Raw genomic sequence first — 25702 nt, forward strand, 5'->3', positions numbered from 1 at the left:
TTGGTTTCATCTATTTTTATGTACAGTTTTTATAGGGTGCTTATAAGAACAAAAATTACAGCACACAAACACTTTTCTGAAAATGAATACTGTTCAATGATAAATTATAGACTTCTAATGTACTTAAGTAAAACCTAGCACCTAGTTCTCATTTATGAAAGATTAGCTATCAAATGGATATTTGTTTCTTCTCTATTGTTGTCTTATGATATGACTTATCCTATCCTTTGTCATTTCTTTCTCTAAATTAACCTCTGGAGAAATAAGATTCTACATTCTTCTTTGCAAAGGAGTTGCTGATGAATTAAGACCAAAGCATAATAATTATTAAGGGGTGTGGAGCATTATTTGCTGCTCTCGGATAACTGAGTAAGCCCAAAGAGGATGGTAGGGGGGTGGGAAAAGCCTTGCCTGAGAAAAAATACTTCATTCAAACGCTCCTGTAGCTTTTTTCCCGAATCCATTCAGTCTTCAAAGATAACGTCTTCATAGTCTTGAACAGCTTCAGGGTTCTGTGGAATTCGCCAAAATGGAGTCAGCTCTGTTGAGCATACACGATACTTGAGAACATTAATATAAATCTCAGAGCTCTCTACTGGGATTCCACTTAAAGGGACTGTCCTCAAGCATGGAATAGCACCAATCAGGTATTTCCATCTAAGACAAGACCACACATATTCAAGTGCAGGCACATTGCTGACTTTATAAAAATGGCATAGATTTGTTCTCTCCTCTCAACCGATTTGATTTGCATCTAAATGTTGAAATGAAAGAAATCCTCCGTAGAGCAGCTAAATAAAGTAACAATATTTAAAATATTCAAGATAATTCGACTACAGAAAACTTCTCCGTCATCTCCCTCATCTGAAATCAGGATAAGATGTTTTAATGTAAGCAGAGAAAAAGCTCAATGCTTTGTTCCAAATTTTAATAAATTCAACTAGGCCTTATTAGGACATGAGTCGTTGCATAATTCCCTTAATCCTTGCCAGGAGTTACTCAGATAAACTACTGATTAGATTTTAAAACAATAATTACTTTCCTTTCTTGGATAAGGAAAATTGTGCCTCTCAAAGAGGAAAGTAAGTCAGGCTATAATATGGAAATGTGTTCATAGTTCAGTTGCATAAAAGATACAAATTAAGTCAAATGACTTTTGGGTGCTTTGTCTCTTTCTGTAACAGGTTTTTGCCAATAAACTGACTCTCTTCATATGGCTGTTTAATCTTGTTTTTTCCAAATAAACACTTACTTGCTAATTTGCTGTTTAGGAAGTTAGCCCTACATTCAGCACACTTTTTAAAGTCTTAAGACTAAGGGGAAATTTGTGGGTATATATCCCCCAGTTTTCAGTATGTCTTTTTATGGCCTTGAAAAATTATTTCCCCTTACTTTCATAATTTTAAGTGTATATTCCAGCAAATCGTTGATTCCTACATAGTCACTGAGTCATCACCAACACCTTAGGTATGTACAATTATCAAATAATGATAAACTAACTTTTATAGATAGCACCTACTTTGTGCCAGGCATTGTTCTAAGTGTCTTACATGCATCAGCATATTTAATCCTCACAATGACCTTCTCTCCCCACACCTGTTTTACAAAGAAGGACACTGGCACAGAAAGGTTAAACGCCTTGCCCAAGGTCTGCTGGTGAGTGGCAGAGCCCGGCTCTTAGCCTCAGTCCCTCTCCACGAAGAAGGGCGTCTGTGATAGGCGATTTTATCTGGATCTTAAATTCCTTATCGTCAAGAATTGCTATTTCAGATGAAAATTATTCACCTGTTCTTATAAGACTAGTCTTAGGTCATTTTTAATACATTTTACCAGTTCATTTGATTTTTACTTAGTTCCCATTTATAATTCAAATACAGTATAAACCTATTTTATCCGTTAGTCTTCAGCATTTTAAGTATTGGAGGTAAACATAAAAGATTTGGTTTTGAATTTGATAAATTACACCAAAGATTCTCAGTAGCCAGCTCACTGACATCTTTTGATTTGGTAATCGTCACAGAACCAACTGCTGTCACTTCTGTGCAAAATCAATTTCCATAGTGCTTACACACTTTGTGAATCTGCCAATGTCAATGTGAATTTGAAAATAAGATCTATTTTAAATGATATCTATTGTATTATATGCATATATATAACTTCTTCCATAGAAAGTAGCAATATAAAATATATATGTGGAAAAATGAATTTCTGAGGCCAATTTTAGCTAAATATTTGACAAAGTAAAACTTCTGCCTAATGTTTTATACTTTGCCTAATGACCTTTAAAATTAGCTGGAATTAAAACCATATTTTTGCAATTGATATTATGTTCCCTTTGATAACATCCCAAGTATTAATTATTAACTTCAAGGAAGCCACACATCACAAAAGTCATTGCTTAGCCTTTCTCACCTTTGGATTTAAGATAAAGAGATGGAATAAACAGTCTTGTAATTGCTTATGGGAATAGTAATTTAAGGGGAATGCCTTGCGTAGGGTATATGATACCAGATCAACTTATTACAAATGGTTCCAGGAATCAGTCCAAAAACTTCAAAATGATGTGAATTGTTTTTTCTCTTTTGTGATATAAATTGTAATGAGATGTGTGTATTTTCTTTGCAAAATTTTCCAATCTTAAAAAATGCATTATGACCTTGTTTGTAAAGGCTGCTGTGTATAGGGCACTTTTAAAACTTAGCATTATCTTAAACCTTTAAACGCACTCACACAGAGTCCAGAATACTTGATCTTTCAGGGATATATTGTTAGACTTCAATTCACACGTGGAGCACTGGTTTTGCCGCTCATCTTTCCTTTTTATTGAGCTTCCTGCTCTATTTCTCTTCTTATTTATTTTAATCATAGCAGTAAAGGAATTATTTCTCACTTCCTCTCGCCCACCGCATACATGTTCCAAGACTGCAATGTAAGAATACAAAATCAGGAACGACTGCATGTTGACTTTGTGATAAAGGGGAAAAACTGGTGTAACAGCCTGAGTGCTGCCTAAGTACCTGATACCTGCTTATTCATTTAAACTTCACGACAAGCTTCTCAGGTGTAGGTACCGACATCTTCCCCGTTTTACAGATATAGAATGTGAGGCGCTGAGCCATTGAGGTCATGTAGCTACTAAATTGAATCCAAGCCAGGATTCAGACCTCTTGCATCATGGTTTGACAAAATCCAATCCTGTTTAAGCTAGACTCTCCACCTACTCTGAGCACAGCCCAGGGAGCAGAACATGGCTGCAGAAAATCACAGTCCTGCTGTGTGTCTCACTTCATAGTCACTAACTTCAAGAAACCCTTAATGCTCCTGGCATTTCCCTGCCCAGCGACTATGATATCTTCGCGGCTCTCAGGTCTCTGACATCCTCCCCCATCCTCACCCTCAGTAGATGGCCTTCCTTCCCATTTCATGGAGAAATAGGACAATCAGAAGAGAATGTCCTCCAGCTCCCCTTCCCCCCAGCTCCCCAGGTACCTTAAGAAAGTGAAAAGCAGCACCTCCTGCCCTCCAGGAGCTGGCCTGGTACTATCAGCTGTCCTTGTGTGTTTAGGAACTCAACCAGGCCTTGGTGTTCTGCGGGGTGTAAACCACCTCACAGAACATGAGAATCAGGCAAGGCTACTCTGACCATGATGAACCAAGACAAAAACTAGGTGTTTTGTTTCAGGGGGCAGCAAGTTAATACTCAGAGACTGAGATTGCCTTTGCCAATAATTTAACACAGGTTCACTGTGGGATTCATAATAGTTTCACAAGCCAATAGCCTACAGGATAATGTCTCTTAATAAGCCAATAAAAAAAAATAACATGCTCCAAACCAATGACAGATTAATCACACTATTGTTCCAGGCAAGGGGAGATAAAGGAATAAAGTCCAAATTTAATCCAGGTGTACCTTCTTATATGAGTTTGCACTCAGGAGAGACGGCTAAACCAACCAAGAGCTGACTTCCAGCTGCCGGCGCAAAATACGAGTCCCTTGTTGCTAGAGCACGTTGCTAGGGAACAACGTTGCCGGGGTTGGTGGGCAGGCTGATCTCCTTCATGGGCCACTGAGCAGACTGAGCAGTTTGTCACAGCTACTAATAAGGGAGTCATCCTTACTATGCTAGGAGCTAATGCCCCAAGGTCTTCGGACAGCTTATTAGGTCTGCAAGGAGTGCCTTGTTGCTTCTCCACGTGTTCCTGGTGCTAAGCCCCCCAACAGTGCTGGCCCAGCTGAGCTACCGAGTGCTTATCAATGACAACAGATGAGATGATGACATCCTGACACAACTTACTTCATTCTTATATCAAAACAACAACTTTTTTCTTTTGGTCTTAGTCATAAACAAGTGCATTCGAAATCATATTAAAGTAATACATAACACGAGGCCACTCCATCATCTTGTCTATACACAGACAGAACATGGGCGTTGTCCAAACCACAGAAATGACCAGACCCCACCCCAACCCCAATCCTGGCTAGTGTGCTTGACTACTAACACTTTACCAATTATAATTTTAGCCTCACTCCCTATAGATAAGATTTGAGGTAAGCAATCATAGAGTTGTCCCTGCTTCCTAAGCAAACCCCAATCCAGAGTGAACCTCAACTTCTGTGGCCCCTCTGCAAAATCACCCAACCAAAAGCCAAATTCTATCATAGGTGCTTTCTAACACCCTGTTACTGAGATGCCCCCCTGTTCTCTATGGTGTGCATCCTTGATTGCTGCAATGAATAGCTACAGGTGTGCTCCTGGTGCTCTTAGGCTGGAGGGCAGTGACAATCTCCATCCATGTGCTTAAGAACCAACTACGGCCCTGTCAGTCAGGAAGAAGCCCTCCATTTGGGCACTGGGTACCATTTCCCCTCACCCACTCAAGGGCCTTGCTCTCAATTCTCCCTTCTCTGCATCATCGACTTTCCCTCTATTAGATCACTAGCACACTGATTGCAGCTAGGGGGACTCCTGAATCCTCTTCCCCTCCAGCTACTGCCCCAAGTCACTATCCTTTAAACCAAAACTCCTCAAAGATGCTCCATAGTTACTCTATACTTGCTGACTTCATCCTCTCCTTCCACTCTCTCTTGAACCCACTCCAATCAGGTCTTACCCAGCCTCCACTGAAACCTACAAACTGCCAAATTCAAAGGTCAAATTAAAATTGCTATTTTACTAGATCCATGAGCATCATTTGACACAATGGATCACTCCCTCTTTTTTGTTTTTACTATTTTTTTGAAAGATATAATTTCAAACGTACAGAAAAGCTGTAGGAGTAGTACAAGGAACTCCCTGACTTTTTCCCAGATTCACCAATTGTTTATATTTTGCTTCATTTGTTTCATCATTCATTCACTCTCTTTCCCACTATACACACATAAACACTTATTTTCTGAATGATTTGAGAGTAAGTGTCAGACAAGATGCCCCTTTACCCTTAAGTATTTTTGTATGCATTTCCAAAGATCAAAGATATTCTCTGACATAAGCACAGTACCATTCCTTATCAAAATCAGAAAACTTAACATCGATGCAATACTATTACCTAATCTAATATCCCTTCTCTACTCTAAAGTTATTTTTCCCTTTGTAAATAAGTAATTTCTTGGGAGATGTTTTGAAACTATGTAAACACCCTCTTCCTTATCAAGCCTTCACCCACTAAGTTTTAGCATCCATTGATGATTTTCTAACTCTATCATTTCTTCTGTATATATTGGTTGGCATTCTATTATAAGGAAGACATTTTCCTTCTTCTCCATTATTTTATTCATTTATTTATATTGGTAGGGACTCATGGGTTCTTATTTTATTCTGGGTTCTTGCAATGCCTTCCTAAGTGGTCTCCCACCCTTGCCACCAACAGAAATCTATTCTCAGCAGAACAGCAAGAGTGATCCTTTTAAACATAAAATGAAGCAAGTCACTCTTTTCAAAACCCTCAATGGCTAAGCTTAAGTACTTATAGTGCCATGAAAGGCCCTATGTGATCACCCCCCACTACTACTGCCACCGCTCACTTCTCTGATCTCACCTACTATGCTCCCTGCTTTCTCGCTCTATTTCAGCCATACTTGCCTTGAGCACACAGGCAGACTCCAGGCAGCCCTTTCATTTGCTGCATGCTCTGCCAGGAACATTCTCTGTACCTCCACAGCTTGCTCTTCACCTTCTTCAGGTCTTTGCTCAAATGTCACTTTTCGGTGAGCCTTTCTCTGATTCACCCTTTTTAAAATTGTAACCCAAACTCCCTGGCATTCTCTCTCTTCCCTACTTATTTTTCCCCACAGAACTTATTACTATCTGATGTAGTATATATTTTACTTATTTTATTTATTATCTATCTCTCCCCCATTAGAATATAAACTCCATGAAGATACGGTTTTTTGCATCTTTTTTTTCATTCCTGTATCCCGGAACCTAGAAAAGTGTCCAGCTCATCATTTGTTGAAAAAATACCCTTTTCATCCAGGGGGTCATGAATAGTCTCAGGAAGTCCAGGAAGCCCCTGAAGTTGTGTATAGTACTGTGCTTGTGGCTCTAGGAGGGAGAATTTCCATTATCTTTATCAAATTTTCTAAAGGGCCCTTTTTTTACCTAAGGTAGGTTAAGAACAACTAGGCTAGAGCATTTTTAACTAGTCTGTCATAGTTATTTATTGCAATAATTGGCATGCTGAGATACAGGTTTCAACTTTCATCAAGGCTGGAATGGGTAAACAGACAAATAAAGGTCTTTCATTGCCTGATAAAGCAAGTAATGCTCAGATATGTCAGCAATATCAGTGACTTCACACCCCTTGCCCCAAATAGTATCTTCTCTGTTGTTGAATCCTGAAAAATATGGATGTCAAATACCATCTGGTTTGCATCTAAAGTGAATAGAAGGCAACTTTAAAAACAATTTTCCAGGGCTGGTCCCGTGGTCGAGTGGTTAAGCTCGAGCGCTCCGCTTCGATGGCCCAGGGTTTCGCCAGTTTGGATCCTGGGCGCGGACATAGCACTGCTCATCGAGCCATGCTGAGGCAGCATCCCACATGCCACAACTAGAAGGACCCACAACTAAAAATATGTAACTATGTAGCAGGGGACTTTGGAGAGAAAAAGGAAAAATAAAATCTTTAAAAAAATAAATAAAAAATAAAAACAATTTTCCATCTCAAGCTGGTCTAAAAATTACACTTAAGACACTACGTGTACAGCAACCAGGAGAATGTGCCTCTCAGATCGCTAACTTCTAGGAATCTAATCGACCATCAGCCCCAGTCACTGTACCCTGAGATCCATCTCTTCATTCACATGGAAGGCATGCTTCCTGCAAGGCTGCTCTCAGCCAATGACTTAACACAGCGGGGACAGCAAGCCAGGCCCATGCCTGGGAGAGAGGGGACTCTCACAGGTGATTCTAGCTCAAAGCCTCGCCAAGCTCAGAACTGGATTTCAGTCTAAAGTTCATTCCTTACCTAGCCTTTCTTCCTTCTCGCTCTCTTCCACCTGGAATCAGACCTGCATCCCCGGTCTGAGGGCTCTCACAGCCTGCCAGCTCCTTCCTCACTTTCACTTCTTCCTCTTGGTGTCTGCCACTTGGAGGATCCAGACTAACATAGCAGGTCCTTCAGGATGTAGGTCTATAGGTTAGAAACATTGAAATTACTAGAGCTATTGTTAAAGTAATGAGACTTTCTGGATTTTCTGATATTGTTTCTTTTCTAGATCTATTGTCTGAACTCTGGATCACGTCGTGACTAATCTCACTGGATTCTTTAATCTGTTCATCCAAGGGTGAAGAGGATCTCTGAATTGTTTGGACCAACACGCCTATATTGAATACCTTGCATTTTAACATTGAGAGCCCATTTTTAACATTCATCATGCTAATTAACAAATCACTAGCGTCACGTTTTGACATTCAATATGCCGATAAGCAAAGCACTGATTTTTGATCAAAATGACAATAGCAGAAAGTCTTGTGGCAGCTACTTTTGCAGTGTAGGCCTCCTGATGTAAGACGCTCACTCCAGGACTCTTGATAACACATCAGATGACCACCCCTTAAATTAAAGCTTAAATTAATTGACAAATACTTAATATCAGACAAATACACTGAAATACTTCAAAGCAAATGACAGCCTTTATAGCAGATCGTCTATCCCAATGATATTTAGAAAATGGCCACCACAGATTTGAGAGGAGAGGAATGGTGTTTAAAAATTCTATCAAAGTAACTTGAGTGAAATCCAAGTGCTATGATCGCAAAAAGAAACACAACGTATTTAGGGAATGAATAGAGGAAGAAGCACGTGCGGATGAAGGAAACAAAAGTTTCGTGTCAGTCAGTTAAATTTGAGGTGCATGGTTAAAGATATTTTGGGTGATTAGTATATTGAGAAGGAGATCTGATCGGTGGTTACCAGGGAAAAGGGGGGGTGGGGGGAGGGTACGGAGGGGGAAGTGGTGTACCCACAACATGACTAACAAAAATGTACAACTGAAATCTCACAAGCTTGTAATCTATCATAACATTAATAAAAAAAAAAAAAAAGATATTTTGGGTGACACTCAGTATCCAACCCTATTACTTTGGAGCGATTCCCCGCTATGTATAGTGTTGCAAGGAACAGAATGTGCTGCCTTCCTCTGTGGAAGCCAAAGCTCATGGGGCAGGCTCCTCCTTCTCTCTGCCTCATGGCAGCCAAGAACAGTGGCAAGCATGTAGTGGTGGTGTGTCAGTGGCAGCGCCCTAAGAAGGCACTGAGGCAAGACCTTGGCTTTGGTGCCTGCTGCCTCCATTGATTCAAGTTTTCTGTCAATTCTGTGGGCTTTCCAATCTCCTTAAATTAGCCAAAATTGATCTCCACGCTTGTAACCAATAATTCTGATTGACACCCAATTAACATGTCTATTTATAAGTGTGTATATATTAGCCCATCAACAAGACTTTAAGCAAATGGAGGGCTGTGGTCATGTCTTTTGTTTATTTTGTATAGACTCAAATCTCTTTCTCACTCAGTTCAGGGCTCTTTCTCCATGTAGGTTTAAGCAGTGCTTGATTTCCATTACCAAATGATCGACAAAAAAGTTTCCAAATATAATTTGAATGAGGAAAACAAAGTCACGGAGTCCACCATGTTAGCACTTCATTGGCTCTGAAACTTGACCACTGCTTTTTACTAATTTGTAATCAGAGGTATTATTCTTCCCTTTTTCTTTAAATTTTTTTTAAAGATTGTCACCTGAGCTAACAACTGTTGCCAATCTTTTTTTTTTAATTGCTTTTTCTCCCCCAATCCTCCCAGTACATAGTTGTATATTTTAGTTGTGGGTCCTTCTAGTTGTGCCATGTGGGACGCCGCCCCAGCATGGCCTGATGAGCAGTGCCATGTCTGCGCCCAGGATCTGAACTGGTGAATCCCTGGGCCACAGAAGCAGAGCACACAAGCTTAACCACTCGGCCACAGGGCCGGCTATCCTTCCCTCTTAATTCCAGGTCAGTTACACCTTAGACAAGCTAATAGGCAGGTTCAATTACTGATTCAAGAAGACCACTGTTATATTACGTGTAGGTTACCTCTAAGCAAAGAATGAGAGAGAAAAGGGAAGGCAGCCTTCTTCTATCTGTAGAAATTATATTGTTAGATATGCTAGGTATCACTTTGTAACGACTCACCTTTTAATAACACTTTACAAAGCATTTTCAACAAACACCATTTAGTCTTATAACAAAAGTTTGAGGCAAGAAGAGCAATTATTATCCTCACTCTGCCAATGGAAAAACAGAGGCTCTTGGGGCAAGCCCGGTCGTGCAGCCATTAAGTGCACACATTCTGCTTTGGCAGCCCGGGGTTCGCTGGTTTGGATTCCAGGTGTGGACGTGGCACTGCTTGGTGTGCCATGCTGTGGTAGGCATCCCACATATAAAGTAGAGGACGACGGGCACGGATGTTAGCTCAGGGCCAGTCTTCCTCAGCAAAAAGAGGGAGATTGGCAGCAGTTAGCTCAGGGCTAATCTTCCTCAAAAAGAAAGAAAAAAGAAAAAGAAAAACAGAGGCTCAGAAAAGTTAAACGAACCGACCAAGGTCACCTAAACACAAAGGGGCAAAATCAAGACTCAAACTATCAAACAGAAGTTCATGTTGCTAAGCAATGTGAAATGACAAATTGGGGAAATATTTGCAACTTATACCATAGTTAGTTATTATGCCTAAGATATAGAAAGCACCTAAAAACCAAGAAGAAAGAGACCATCAATACAATAAGAAACCAAGGAAAATACATTCATGAAAAGTTCACAGAAAAACAGATGCAAATGACCCTTAAACTTATGAAAAGATACTCAACATAGCTCAATTATGACAGATTTTAAATTTAAATTAGTCTAAGATGTTAGATTGGCAAAAATCCAAAAGTTTGACACCATTAATGGCATTGAGGTTCTGAGGAAAAAGGTACTCTGATAAATTGCCAATGAAAGGAAAAGTGGTACAACCCCCATGGAGGGGATTTTAGCAATCTCTAGCAAAATTATACACACATTTACCTGTCAAGCCATCAATCCCATTTGTAGGAATCTATGGCAAAGATATACTTGCAGAAATAAAAAATAACTTATGCACAAAGCTATTTGTTATCACACTGTGAAAGCAAGAGACTGGAAACAATCCAGGGACTGACTGAATAAACTATAATATAATCATTCAGTATTAGACAGCTGTGAAAAGGAATGAGGAAGAAATTTGTATGCTGACACAGGATTGTGTCAGCCAAGGAGGCGTGCTGCTTGCAACTTCCTTGCAAAAATAACTTGCTGTCCAGCTGCAAGGAGTGCACCTTTACTGATACTTTTTGTTTTTCATGTGGATTGAAATTACCATCAGGGGTCACTTGCTTTCAGTCTGAAGAACTTCCCTGTAAAGTAAGTCTACTAGCAGCAAGTTCTCAGTTTTGTTTATTTGGGAATGTCTTTATTTCACCCTCATTATTGAAAGATAGCTTTGCCAGATATGGGATTCTTTGTTGAGAGGTTTTTAATCTGAACACTTATGAATATGTTATCCCACAGACTTCTGGCTTCCATTTGTTTCTGCCGAGAAATCAGCTGTTAATCTTCCTGAGGTTCTCTTCTAAGTGATCAGTCATTTTCTTCTTGCTGCTTTCAAGCTTTTCTTCTTGTCTTCTCTTTCAGCATTTTTACTACAATGTGTCTGTTTGTGGATTTCTTTGTGTTTATGCTACTTGGAGTTTGTTGAGCTTCCTGGATGTGGAGATTATTGCTTTTTCAATAAATCTGTGAAGTTTTCAGCCATTATTTCTTTGAATATTTTTTCTGCTCCTTTCCCCCGTCCTTCTGGTACTCCTACTATTTGTATGTTGGTGTGCTTAATGGTGTCATACATTTCTCTGAGGTTCTACTCATTTTTCTTCATTTTTTTGTCTCTGTTCTTTGGGTTGTATGATTTCTGTCAATCGAGCTGGAGGTTTGCGAATTCTTTCTTCTCTGTAAGTTCAAATCTACTGTTGAATCCCTCTACTGAATTTTCCATGTTACTGTACTTTTCAACTCCAGGATTTCCTTTTTATGTAATAATTTTTTTACCCCATATTGATATTCCTTATTTGATGTGATTGTCATCATACATCCCCTTACTTCTTTAATCATGATTTTCTGTAGTTCTTTGAAAATATTTATACTGGCTACTTTGAAAGCTTTGTCTGTTAAATCCAACATCTGGTCACTCTCATGGGCAGTTTCTGTTGCCTACTTTTTTTTTTTCCAGTCATACTTTCCTGTTTCTTTACATTTCTTATGATTTTTTGTTGGAAACTGCACATTTTAGACACTATATTATAGCAATTCTGGGTACTGCCCCCCACCTCTGGGATTTGTTATTCTTATTTGCCTGTTTGTTAGTTTAGTGACCGCTGGATTATTTTAGTGGAACCATCCCCCCTCAGCCTACAGAGTTAACCCTCTGATATTTCTCCTCAGGACATGCAGCCTTGGGTATGCCCACATCCATCCTGGGATGACAATGATTTGGGCAGGACTCTCTTTTTCTCCTTCCCTGACTACAGCCAGCTATTAAGCTCTTCTAATTGCCAGGCTGTTGCTCTATTTTCTTTTTTCAACAATGTCTCAGGGCATAAATTGTTCCAGAGACTAAAGCAATCAAATTTGAGTTCCTTTGAAGAAATAGTTCCTCAGGTTAGTGTTTGAGTTTTGTTCTGACCTCAGGTAGGCTCCTCTCAATTGTCTCTTGCCCCTTGGTTCTCTTAGAAAAACTAGCTGCTGACAATTTAGCCTATATGTCCAATGATTCTACCAATCTCCTCCCAATCCCCTTTCACCATCATCTCCATTCATTTTGAGAGTGCCCTTAAGCTTGAATGTCTTCACATTCTGTTGTAAGTGAAGTCAGTCTGTTGGAAGAGATTGAGGTATGTTTTAGCCCTGCTTTTCTCCCCAGGCAAAATCTCTGAGCCAAGGCACTGGACCTAGAGAGCTATGGACAATGGCACGTTACCCTCTCAGTGATACCACCAATTTAGGTGCTGGGGAATTGGGGAGGAAAGCAGTGACCTTGAAGCTGGGTACCTGAGGGTTACTGTAAATATTCAATAAGAACATGATTACCCTTCAACCTTGCTCTCAACACAGACACAGATGAAAAGAAGTTAATCTTGTTAATTTGCTGTTTTCTTGTTTAACCTGAGGGGTGACTCAAGGGTCACAAGGATTTATGGGCTTGTTTTGCAGAAGAAAAATAATGCTTTTAAGGAAGTTACTGATCACTAGATAACCAGACCCAGTTGCTGCTCTCCATGCCCAAAAGTCTGATTGCCCAAGGGCTTATCTGGAGTGAAAGAAACATGGACTTCCCATTTGTTTCTCTGAAATTCCTCCTCCCAAGCCCCTTAGCTCTATAAAGACCCCCTGCTTTCTTCTTTCATTAAGGCAGATTTGAGACAACCTATCCTCCCACCTTCTCATTTTGGCCAACTCAAATAAAATTTTTTCTATCTCCATGCACTATGCCTCAGTGATTAGCTTACTGTACACTGAGCACACAAACTTGAGATTAAGAGGTTTGATATCAACCTCAGGTCTTTTTGGCTGGCCTCTCTCAGCATGGAACCACCACATTAGCCAGGGCAAGGGCAATCAGGGTCCTAGTAGTATTCTTGTTAGGGCATGGCCAAACTAAAGGCTCCATCCTACCTCTTAGTCACACTTGCCTAGAATTTAGCCTCAACAACCAGTAGCTAGGGACAGGATGGGAAACACTAACATGCTAGCCCTACCTGGAAGACAGCCCTCTGACTGTGAGCTGGGAAGAGAGGGAGCCCTGGGTTACTAGTTGCACAAGTCTGCAGTGAAGGCTCAGTCTCACTGATTTGGGAGGGGGAAGGGAGGAAGCAGGTCTCAGTTCACATACCACAAACTCTCACTGTTTCTACTGAATTTTAATAGAGTTTTTGAATAAATGTTTCTTCTTTTGCTAAATGTCCTTAGGACCATTTCCAGAGCTTTAAATGATCATTTTTTGATCATTTTAACCAGTTTTTCTGGGGAATGGGCCCATGGAGTTCCTTATGCTGTCATTCTGGAAGTTCCTCTAAAACTAATTTTAAGAAAGTGTCACCTATGGAAGGAAGGAATTAATATACTTCTGAATATAATTTTGACTTTGGAACCCATGTAAGTGATTTACATAACTAAAAAACAAAAAATAAATACCTAAAAATAAATAAACAAAGCAATCTAATTGTATATCAGGTTGGTGGCATAACAACACAGAAAAAATCATTCTTAAGTAACCCAAAAACACAGTATTTTGACTGTACATACCTAGTAGGATATATCTAATGGTGTGCTGGGGTTAGTTTACTGCAGCTAAATCAAACAAATTATGTTAATGTCATTAGGAATCAAGATTTTTGATATAGTGACATTTGATATAAAATCAAATAAATTAAGTAAAAACTCTATAATTTTACACTTGAATTGGAAATATCAGTATGAATTTGTAATTTATTTTACCTTAAAATATATATATTTCTTAGCTCTGTCCACCAAAAAGGCTTAGAACAAGCCTCGAGATCTAACTCCCATGTGATAGGAAATGCAGGGGATAGAGGAACTGGTTAAATGATACCATGAAGATGCAATCAGCTAAGTCCAGAATCTGGGAAATTCTAGAGGACAAATGACCTAATTTCTTCCACAAATAAATGGCAAGAAAAAGGAGGCAAAAGAAACCATTAACATTTAAAAGAAACTTTAAAGAATTATACCAAATGCAATGTGTAAACATTTTTTGGATCCTAATTCAAACAAACCAAGTACATATGACATACTCCAGGAGTAATCACAGAAATTTGAACATTAAGCAGTAATTCAATGATAGTAATAAGTAATTGGATGTTATAACAAATCAGGTTCTATTAAAGAATTATTAACTTTTTCAGGTGAGACGATAATATTGTAGTTTTTTTAAGAGAGCTTTTTAAGTTTTTAATTTTATATTTTGATTTTCTGACTTGAACAAGTAAGCTTCAAAAAATTATGAGATGAACAGGAAAATTTGAACTGTGACTGGATATTTGATGATATTATGAAATTATTGTCTTTTGATGGTAATAATATTATGGTTGTACTTTTTAAAGTCCTTATCTTTTATATTTATATACTGAACTGCCCACTATCGTTATGTAATGGTGAGATTTTTTTTTTTTTTAAAAGAAAAGATCCTTAAATGCTTCCAGAAGTGTGTATGGATAAAATGACATTGTGTCTGGAATTTGCTTTAAAATAATCCAGGGTTTTATTGTTGCTTTTGGAGGGGCAGAGGTTATAGGTGAAACGAGATGGACCAGCTATTACTAACTGTTGAAGGTGAGTGATCATTATACACAAAGGTTCATTAAACGTTTTCTCAACTTTCATGTACATTTAAAATTTCCCATTATGGAAAATTTTTAAAATGAACAAAACGTTCTACCCACTGTTCTCTAAAGATGGAATAACCTCTAAGAAGAGGAGTTGTAGGAAGCCTTGATGGGTGGGAAGAACAAGCCAGGAACCTCTGGAGAGGGCAGGTCTATGGAGGGTACTGCTGTGGGGGACCTCTAGCGGAGTTGTGATCAAGACCTAGCTGTAGAATGTGTCTTCTTGAGCTCCTCTTAGCCAGGCAAGTGTCAGATAAACCAGGTTCAAGTTCCAGTGTATAATACTTTGCTAAATCAGACCCCACATGACCAAATCCACCTCATTTTTCCACTTCCGTAACATTAGTCTGTCTCAGCCATCCTACAACACCCAGCTCAAGTCCCACCTCTTCTTATCTCATGGCTAGTAATAGCCCTTCTTCCATATATTTTTTTTCTTTTTCCTGTGAGGAAGATTGGCCCTGAGCTAACATCTCTTGCCAATCTTCCTCTTCTTGCTTGAAGAATATTGTCGCTGAGCTAATACCTGTGCCAATCTTCCTCTATTTATGTGGGCCCTGGGCACAGCATGGTTTGATGAGCAGTGCTAGGTCCGCGCAGGATTTGACCTGCGAACCCTGGGGCCACCACAGCAGGGCACGTGAACTTAACCACTGCCACCAGGCCAGCCCCAGCTTTCTTACATATTCTTATCACTCATTTTGTCTTCTCATTTGTTCCCTCATGTTGTTACTTGACTGTTTCCTGATACATCTTTTCCCAACCTCAGTCGTGCTCCTAAAACCAGGGGCCATTACATATTTTAAAATTTGTCTCTGCATAACAATAATACTATCCACAAAGTTGGAGCTCAATTAATACTTGAATAAGTAAAGGCTTTGAAGAGGCCAAAGAGTAAATTATGGTTTATTGAGCAAAGCGGTCAGGGTGGGGTGGGGTGAGGGGCAACGGTTCCTGATTTCTCTCTCGTGGGAGTTTCAAAAACCCCACAGACACGGCACTTCTATTCCTGTTATGAAGCTGCTGGATATTTCGACCACCTCGAGTACATCGAGCAAAAATCAGTGCATCTGGCACTGCACAGAACCTTGAAATATCTTTTTAAAAGTTGGAATATAAACCGAATGTGTCTTTTCCCCTTATGGTTGCAATCACCACGTGCAGTTTCCGCACACAGCAGCCCGGGCTTTTCACTCGCACGTCCAGCAGGCTATGCTGTGTAAGAGAACACACCTGCAATGCTGGTGTGAGTCCAGCACAGGCAGCTTCAGATTTTAAGCAAATATTCCGGGTATCCCCAGAAGAGTAAAGTGGAATAGAAAGAGCGGAGACTCGTGATCTCTAGTAGAGCTGCTATGAACTCTGATTCAAAGGCACATTGCTTTTTCCTCTTAAGGCACTGCAAGCTTAAACTTTTAGATTTAGCGACTGAAAGAGATTCATCCCAACGAAAGAATAGAAATTACAAAAACATACGCAGGAGCAAAGCATCAAGGAGAATATTTTTGTTTAAAAACATCACACGGAAAACAAAAAGCGGAGCAGTAAATGTTTTCACTTCGGGCGCTCTGGTCCTCACCGGTTCCTGTCACCATCTTACCCAGAGAACTGGTGCGGGAGAGGGAAGGAGGAGAGGGAGCCACCGCAGGCTGGGGACGGTGCCTCCAGCCGGCCCGAGCCTCCCCACGCGGCCTGGCCGGCTGGGCGCCACCGAGCGCGGACCTCCGGCGCGTCCTAGAGCGGCCGCGCGCGGACACGGCCGGCGGCGCACTTCCGCCTGCGCCCGTCGCTGCCCCGTGGCCGGCTGCGCCTCCCTCGGCTCCTGCCGGGGGCCTCGGGGAGCTGGTGAGTGGGGCAGGGCGCGCCGGCGGGGGCGGGCCAGGGGCTGCGCCGCCGCGGCCTCCCCCGCGTCGCCGTCGGGGCTGAGCCGCTCGGGCGGGCGGTTCCTCCCGGCTCGCGGGCGGGGCCAGAGCCGAGGACCCAGGCCCGGGGAGCACGGGGGACCGAGGGCGCGCCGCGTCCCCTCCTCGGGGCGGGAGCCTCCGGCGCCCGGCGCTCCTGCCGCCGCCGCGTCTCCCTTTGGGAGCCTGACCCTGACTTGGAGGAGGGCCTGGGTTCGCTGGTGATGGGAGACCTGGCTTCTGGCCCTGACTCTGCCTTGGCCGCCCACTCTATTTCTGCTTTCACGGTTCTTTCATCTGTAAAATTGAGGGTGGCAGTAACTGCTCTGCCTACACCACAGGGTGATCCCAGGGTTGGCACTCCTTGCCGGAAAAGGGGTTCTCAACCCGCTGCCTTTAGAATCGTTTGGCAAGCCTTCCAGTTGCTGAGGCCGAGAGTCACCAGGTGATTGTGATATGCAGCCAGGACTGAGAGGCGCTGGCCCAGTGTCAAGAGACAGTACTGTGGTCGTGTGCTGGGTTCTCGCCCAGAATATGCACTTCCTCCAAGGTGGATCATAGTCATGAGAAAGCAAGCGGCTGGGGTTTTTTGTCTAAGAAGAAAGGGACCAAATGTAGTTTGGTCACTTTTAATTTCTAGTGTCTAAAGGGGTGTATGTCGATGAAATTGACCCATTGATTAAATACTGATTACTTGCCAACCTAGTGGAATGGTTTTGATTATTTGGCTTCCTTTTAAACGTTTTGTATGGGAAACTTTCAAACATATGCAAAAATGGATAGTGTACCATTTTTCATGATCAATCTTTTTATCTGTTACCCTCACGGCCACTGGATTATTTTAAAGCAAATCCGATTGTACCATTTCATCCGTTAAATACTTGTTTATGTTTATAAAACACAACTCCTTTTTAAAACAAAGCCATTATTAATATAATAAGCATTTAATGTTATCATCTATCCAGTCAGCGTTTACATTTCCCCAGTTGTCTTCCCCCCCCCCCCATTATCAGTTTGTCCAAATCAGGATCCAAACAAACTACACATGTTACATTTAGTTGAGGTCTCTTTTAATCTCTTTATCCCCTCCTTCTTTGTTTTGCTTTTCTCCTTGTTTTTTACTTGTTGAAGAAACCAAGTCATTTGTCCTGTAAAGTTTCCTACATGCTGGATTTTTGTTTTTCCATCCTGGTGATGTCCTTTAATAAACTGGTATTGAGATTGCAGCCTTTTTCAGATTCAGGTTCACTTTTTGGCAAGAAATCTCATAGCATTACTGTGTATTTCATTTGCATCACATTATGCGTTAGATAAGGTCTTGTCTCTCTTTGTGGTGTTAAGATTGATCAGTGAGCCTTTTCAGTACAAATTGCACCGCAGGGTAACTAAATAATTGAGTGGGAAATTACACAAGGATGCCAGCTAATAACTGCAGAAGGAATGAAAGAACATCACCTTTTGGAAACCCCCAATGAAATAATGGATCCTGACAATGATCATTAGCGGCTGTTAACATCAGAAAAAGACAGCCAGACAGCATGCTTCTTGATGGAGGTACCCAATACCACTTAGCAGGTGTTCTTGGATGATGGGTGGGGGATATAGATGAAAAAAGATTAGCCGTGAGTTGATAATTGTTGAAGCTAGATGATATGTATGTGGCAATGCATGATGCTAATCTCTCTACTTTTGTATGTGCTTGAAATTTTTCATAGTAAAAAGTTTTTTAGAAAGATTGCTTGGTTGACTGGTGTGTTCGGGTCAGCCTGATCCATCCATTAGAGTTCTCTGTTAGCCTTTCACTAAGTGCTTCTCAAATCTGACTGCATGTTAGAATCAGGGAAATAATTTCTTCTTTTAATACTAAAACATATGTCTCACTAGCAGAATTTAATTTTTCTGGGATGGAGCCCAATCACTGATATGTTTTAAAAGCTCTTCAGGTGATTCTAATATGCTCCAGGGTTAGGTACCACTGGCCCAGATCCATTATTTGTTAGGGATTGCAAAGTGATTATATTTTATTCTTCCTTCTGCATTTATTAACTTTTAATGTTTTTAAGTTTCTACATTGTTTATTCTCACCTCTCTTGCAAACTGCAGTCCAGCAGGAAAGCCTCTGCAAATTAAACAACTGAATTATCAGAGGAAGGCTTGATCTTGGAAGTAAAAATGTGGAGTAGCCCATGAAGGCACACTGGCAATAACCTCAAAGCTTGTGCTTGGGGTGGAGACATACCACCTGTGTGTGTGAGGTGTGTGCATGAGGAGGGTGGGGAGCTGACTGTGTCCCCAAATGGAAAGAAAGATTAGGTGATGTGTAATTAGAAAAGCATGTTCAGCCTTATGACATATTTTTTAAAAATCATCATTTGAAAAACAGTAAGGGGCTGGCCTGGTGGCATAGTTGGGTTCACACGCTCTGCTTCAGCAGCCCAGGGTTGTTGGGTTCGGATCCCAGGTGCAGACCTACACACCACTCATCAGGCCATGCTGTGCAGCGTCCCACATACAAAATAGAGGAAGATTGGCACAGATGTTGGCTCAGGGCCAGTCTTCTTCAAGCAAAAGAGGAAGATTGGCAACAGATGTTAGCTCAGGACCAATATTCCTCACCAAAAGAAAAAAAATTAAAGAAATTAAATAGATAAATGCTGCTGATTGCAACCAAAAACAACCCAATGATTTAAAAGAAAAGTTAATAATCCCCCCTCCCCCACCATTTTAATTACCCCTGAGATAACCAGTATTAACAATATGCTATGTATCCTTCCACACGAGACTTTCTCTGTCTTATATTTGTAGGGGTTTGGGGCATTGCTATAAAAATGAGATCATGCCATAGCTATCTGTAACTTTTCTTACTGTCATCCCTTCAGAACAAGAGTTGCAGACCTGACTTAGCTGCAGAATAAATAGTTCATGGTATAAATATACAATAAAATATTCGAGTGTTTCCCTATTGACATATACTCAGATTGCATCTATATTTTAGCCACCTTAAAAGTATCACAGTAAACATCGTTGTACATAGAACCTTTTTTTTTAGGGTTGATTCCCAAAAATGGAATTGCTGGGTTAAAGTGTTTTATCGTTAGCTGCATCATTATTATTGGTAATATGTATTGCCAGATTACTTTCCTAAAACATAATAGCAACTCACACCTCCATCACTAGTAACATGTGACAGTACAGTTGTTCCCTTGTCCTGGTTAGCACTAGCTAGTGTTAATATTTGCCAGCTGATGTGTGAAAAATGGTGTCTCTTTGTTTCTTTAATCTGCATTTCTTTTAACTACCTGGAGACTGAGCACTTTTTATGCTTATTGGCTTTTTGGATCTCTTCTGTCCATTTCCTGTACATATCTATTGCTTATTTTTCTGTCAGTTATTTTTGTTTTTCGAATGCATTTGCATGAACTTTTTCTTAGGGGCATTAACCCTTTATCATACAATGCAAACAGTTTTCTCCAGGTGTTTTTTTGATCTTTTGACTTTATGAGTCTTGATATATGAAAGTTTTTATGTTGTGAAAATGTCTGTTTTTTTTAAATTTGTGAGTTTCCTATCTTGCCAATAAGGGCTTTCTCATCCCCAAAGCGATATATATATGTATTCTCCTAATTTTTCTTTTTGGTGAGGAAGATTGGTCTGGAGCTAACAGCCATTGCCATTTTTCCTCTTTTTGCTTGAGAAAGATTGGCCCTGAGCTAACATCTGTGCCAGTCTTCCCCTATATTTTATGTGCGACACCACCACAGCATGGCTTGATGAGTGGTGTGTAGGTCCAACCCCGGGATCCGAACCCATGAACCCTGGGCCGCCAAAGCACTGCACACAAACTCAACCACTACACCACCAAGCCAGCCCCTCTCCTAATTTTTTTGAACGTTTTATTGCACCTTTTACATTTAAATTTCTAAACCATGTGGAATATATTTTTATATATAATGCAAAGTGAGAATCTTGCTTTATTTTTTTCTGCAAAAATAGCCAATTATGTCAGTGCTGTTTATTAAATAAACCACTCTTTTAATACTTTTGTTATATATTGATTCTCATACATAACTGGTTTTATTTCTGGACCATCCCTTCTCTTCACCTCTATTTTTGTGCCAATATTATTCTCTTTTAATTATACCTGATTAGTGTAGTAAGTGTTAAAATCTGGAAAGATAAGTCACTGCTCACTACTTTAGGTAATTTTCTTGCCCATTCTCAGACATTTATTTTTCCTTCCATGTGACCTTTGGATTGTTTTTTGTTCCAAGATAAATCCCATTGGAAATCTGAAAGAATTTGCATTCAATGGATCTACATTATAAAAAGAGTAACATTTCTGTGTTATTAAATCTTCCCATCAAGGAGCATAAGGTGTATTTCCATTTCTTTGGGTCTTTTAGGTCCTGTTCCTTTCCTATTAACTTTATTTCTAATGATTTTATAAGGTTTTCTTTTCCTCTTGTGAATGAGATTTTTTTCCCATTTCTATTTTTATCTGGTTATTGCTAGGACTTAGAAAAGTTATTGATAGTTTTTTTTTTTTTCTGCTTTAATCTCCCCAAATCCCCCCTGGTACATAGTTGTATATCTTAGTTGCAGGTCCTTCTAGTTGTGGCAAATTATTGATAGTTTTGTATATTGTATATTCAGCTCTCTGTCAAATTTTCTTATTTTAGTACTTTTTCTTAAAATTATTTATATGTTTTCCTCCTTGCCATCAGTGTGGATAATCTAAATTGGTTATGTGTAAGTTTGAGTTTATTCTCATTTATTCTATTTGATGTACATCTCCCATCACGGAAGTATATCAGAGATAGCAGATGTGCTCAGAAACAGTGAAAGGAAAAAGAGCGATGCCAGGAGCAGAAATCTACACTTTCAACAGGTTATTGCTGATCACTTATAATGGCAGAAAGCTGAGTCCTAACCAGTCATAGAGCCTGTCATTTAGGGGAGTGAGCCATTCACTCCGCTGTACTCTGAGGGGTCAGCAGTCCTGTAGAGTGTTGTAGAGCACTGCTGTATTTATGATCGTTCAGAGAAAGGGCTGATCACCATAGACACCAGAGATACCACTCAGTCAGCACAATTAAATCCTGTCTCTTGCCCAGAACCTCAGCTAGAGTTGTTATTGTTTAGTGTTGATTAGAAGGACTTTTTAAAAAAATTGAGTGGAAAGTACAGAGAGTTCCTATATACTCCCTCACCCTGCCCCCCAGTTCCTCCTATTGTTACCATCTTGCGTTAGTGTTGTATATTTGTTACAGTTGTTGAACCAATATTGATACATAATTATTACTACTAAAATTTATATTAGGGTTTATTCACTCTTTGTGTTTTACAATCTATGTGGTTTTTTTGGTTTTTGTTTTTAAATAGAGGAAGGCTTTTTTTTTTCCTTCCCCCAAAGCCCCCCAGTACATAGTTATATATTATGGTTGTAGGTCCTTCTAGTTCTGCCATGTGGGATGCCGCCTCAGCATGACCTGATGAGCGGTGCTAGGTCTGCACCCAGGATCTGAACCGGCAAAACCCTGGGTTGCCAAAGCAGAGCGCACGAACTTAACCACTCGGCCGTGGGGCCAACCCCCAATCTATGGTTTTAACCAAAGTATAATGACATGTGTCTATCTTTACTGTATCACACAGAATAGTTTCACTGCCCTAAAAGTCCCCTGTGCTCCACCTATTCATCCTTCCCTCCCTCCCCGCAAACCACTAGCAACCACCCACCGTCTTTTTACTGTCTCTGTAGTTTTGCCTTTTCCAGAATGTCATATAGTTGGAATTCAACTATGGTTTTTAACTGACTGGGTTTGGCTGTTTTTTTATTTGTTTGTTTGTTTTTGTGTGTGTGAGCAGTGACGCAAGGTTTGGTAACTTGTGGTTTTAACTGATTAAGAGTTATTAAAATCTTCCTTTGGATTTCTATGGAAAACTGTTGGAGAACAGGAATCCAGACTATTCTGAATAACCAAAAAATAAATAACAGTAAATCTCACAGGAACCTGTTTTTGGTGATTTTGAGCAGTGACGTGAAGTAATCCCTGGGTGATCTTTCCTTTGCAGGGTGGAAGATGTCTATGGATGTGACGTTTCTGGGGACAGGCGCAGCATACCCATCCCCAACTCGGGGTGCCTCTGCTCTGGTCCTTCGGTGTGAGGGCGAGTGCTGGCTCTTTGACTGTGGGGAAGGAACCCAGACACAGCTTATGAAAAGTCAACTTAAAGCAGGTTAGTGTGATTCAGCTATCTCGTTAAGACTGTCTCTTGTTCTGCTTCATTTTCTTGGCTCTCCTTGGGCCTTTGCTAAGAAATAGTCCTGACAGTTGCATCCCACTTCAGTGCTGGAGCCCTGGAAGACTTGGAGGGCTCTTGGTCATCTGGCCACGCCCACTGAACTTCATTCATCTATTTATTTACTTTTCATCCATCCTGTAAATGTTGAGAGCAAGGATTTATATAGGCTCAGGGGATAGAGGATGGAGTGGGATACATCAGGCATATTAGATGGACATTGCCCAAGCAAAGGAACGGCGTACATACTTATTTCCCCCTGGAGATAGTTGTAAGTATCATGAGAGAATGTGAAGGGCAGTAGATGTTCAGAGGAGGGAGATACTCTTTTCCACTTGGGGTTATCGGTGTAGGCATCTCAGAGAAGGTGACCTGTGAGTTGTTGAAGGAGGAGGAGGAATTCCCTGGGTTGGGGAGAAGAAGGGCATTCCAGCCAGAAGGAGTGGAGTGAGCAGAGGCCCAGCACCAGGGAGACGGAGGAGTACAGTGGTGAAAAGCCTCGGCCCAGAGCCAGGCAGACCTAGGTTCCAGTCCCAGCTCTGTCTTTGCTTGTGACTTTAGCAGGTTAGCAAACTTAAGCTTTACTTCTTCATCTTGAAAATGGGTATAAAAACTCTACTTAGAAATGATGTTATGAGAATTATGTATAATAATCCCTTCTCTGTGTGGTTGTCTCCTCATCAGTTAAATCTTAGCTTAAATGCCATCTCTTCAGAGGCTTTCCCTGAACATCCAGGATTAAGTCGTTCCTCCCTCACCCTAGGCATTTTGCTGCTCCACCCTATTTTTTTTGACTTCTTAGCATCATCAATATCTAAAATTATGTTATTTAAATAGTTGTTTCTCTGTACACTGTTTCCCTGTACTAAGCTTACTGGTCACTTATGTACCTAGTAGATGCCTAGTAAATATCTGTTCAGTTAATGCTGGAATAAGACGTTCAGCACTTACTACAGTGCCTCTCACTCACTAGGACTGATACATGGTAGTCATTGAAGTTATTATTCCTATGACTCAACACAGTGCATGGCATTTGATGACTAAAGGAAAGATAGTTCTAGCATCCAAGGATCTCTTGGTCTAGTGGTGGAAACTGACATGCAGACAGTCATAGTGTAATGTGATAAACAGAATAGCTATCACATGGGTAATGTGATAAGTAGAATTATGGAGGTGTTTTCCAAGTACTATCGGAGCACAAACGAGGGGGACACTAACTGTAGCTGTATGTTCAGAGAAAGCATCCCAGAGATGGTAACAGTTGAGCTAGGATCTAAGAGATGAATAGAAGTTTCTCTGGGGAGAGAAGAAGGAATGGACATTCAAGGAACAGACAACAAAGTAGGCAACAAGTAAGGGGGTTTCCATGAGAGACATGACATGTTTGGGGAATATTAAACCATCCAGAACTTGGCGTAATTGACTAGGATAGATGGGAGATAAGAATGCTGAAAAAGTAAGTAAGGGCAGACTGTGAAGTCTTCTGTGGCATACTACGGTGTTTAGGCCTTATTACAGTCATGCATTGCTTGACGATGGGGATGCGTTCTGAGAAATGTGTCATTAGGCCCACGAACATCATAAGGTGTACTAAAGGGGAACAAAATTTGCCACCCCCAAATGTGTCTCTTTTATGTGAGGATTATTCTAGGCTGATTATTTTTAAGAAACAAAGACTCTGAATGTTCTTTTTCTTATGCCCCCTTAACTGCCTTATAGAATTCAGATTAAAAAAACTTGTCTCAGGAGGCAAGCTATCACCTTAGCATATTATAAGCTAGGTGGTAAACAGGGAGGAACCTGGAAAAGCCTGTTGGTTGGGCTCCCCTCTGGGTTCTTCTGTTTCTGTGTGGCCAAACTTGTTTTCCAAATGTTTGCTCCTTTTCACCTACCTGTGGATTGCCTTCCTTCTCTTTGATGTCGCTAACTCTCCCCTCCCCCAGCATCTTTTGTCTTTAGCTGAGGATGGTATTTAAGGTGAGTCCTTTGGCCATTTTGGTGAGTTACTCTGTTTTCCAGGGTTTCTCCCACATATACATGTTATTAAACTTTTGTTTTTCTCCTGTTAATCTGTCTCATGTCAATTTAATTCTTAGACCAGCCAGAAGAACTGAGAAGGGTAGAAGAAGATTTCTTCCTCCCCTCTACAGTACTTACACAAACCTGGACTGTACAGCCTACTGCACACCTAGCTGTATAGTACTAATCTTATGGGACCACCATCATATATGCGATCCATTATTGACTGAAACATCATTAGGTGGCACATGACTGTATTCTATTGGCAATAAGGAATCATTAAAAGTTTTCAAGTAGGGGAAAGACATGGTCTGATTTGTGTTTTAGGACAGAGTTTTCCAATGGCAAATGTGTTGGGAGAAAGAGAATAACATCAAGGAGACCAGTTCAAGGCAGTTGCCTTCATCTGAGAGAGAAAGAGAGGATGAGGATGTTGAAGCAGGAAGTAGAGATGGGGATGAAGATGAGAGACTCAATTTAAGAAGTAACTTGTAGAGCCAGCAGGAGGTGGTGACTGATGAATGCCTAGGATGTG

The 25702-nt window shown here is 40.6% G+C and overlaps 1 protein-coding gene and 1 long non-coding RNA gene across 2 annotated transcripts in view; one reads left to right on the top strand and one right to left on the bottom strand.

Annotated features, from left to right (window-relative positions):
* LOC139084562 (uncharacterized) lies at positions 1-16764 on the bottom strand. The gene is made up of 3 exons (XR_011542047.1): positions 16548-16764; positions 7465-7629; positions 1-2922 (listed from the first exon to the last, which is right to left on the bottom strand). It is a non-coding gene; the product is annotated as an uncharacterized lncRNA (long non-coding RNA).
* The window catches only part of ELAC1 (elaC ribonuclease Z 1), a 24729-nt gene continuing 13706 nt past the window's right edge, over positions 14680-25702 (top strand). Inside the window, exons 1-2 of the mRNA XM_070627603.1 lie at positions 14680-16792; positions 22921-23085. Of these exons, the coding sequence (XP_070483704.1) occupies positions 16303-16792; positions 22921-23085 (655 nt within the window). The 5' untranslated portion in view covers positions 14680-16302. The remainder of the gene's footprint in view (positions 16793-22920; positions 23086-25702) is intronic.

Source organism: Equus przewalskii, chromosome 7, assembly GCF_037783145.1.
Source record: "Equus przewalskii isolate Varuska chromosome 7, EquPr2, whole genome shotgun sequence".
In the NCBI taxonomy this organism is placed as follows: Eukaryota; Metazoa; Chordata; class Mammalia; order Perissodactyla; family Equidae; genus Equus; species Equus przewalskii.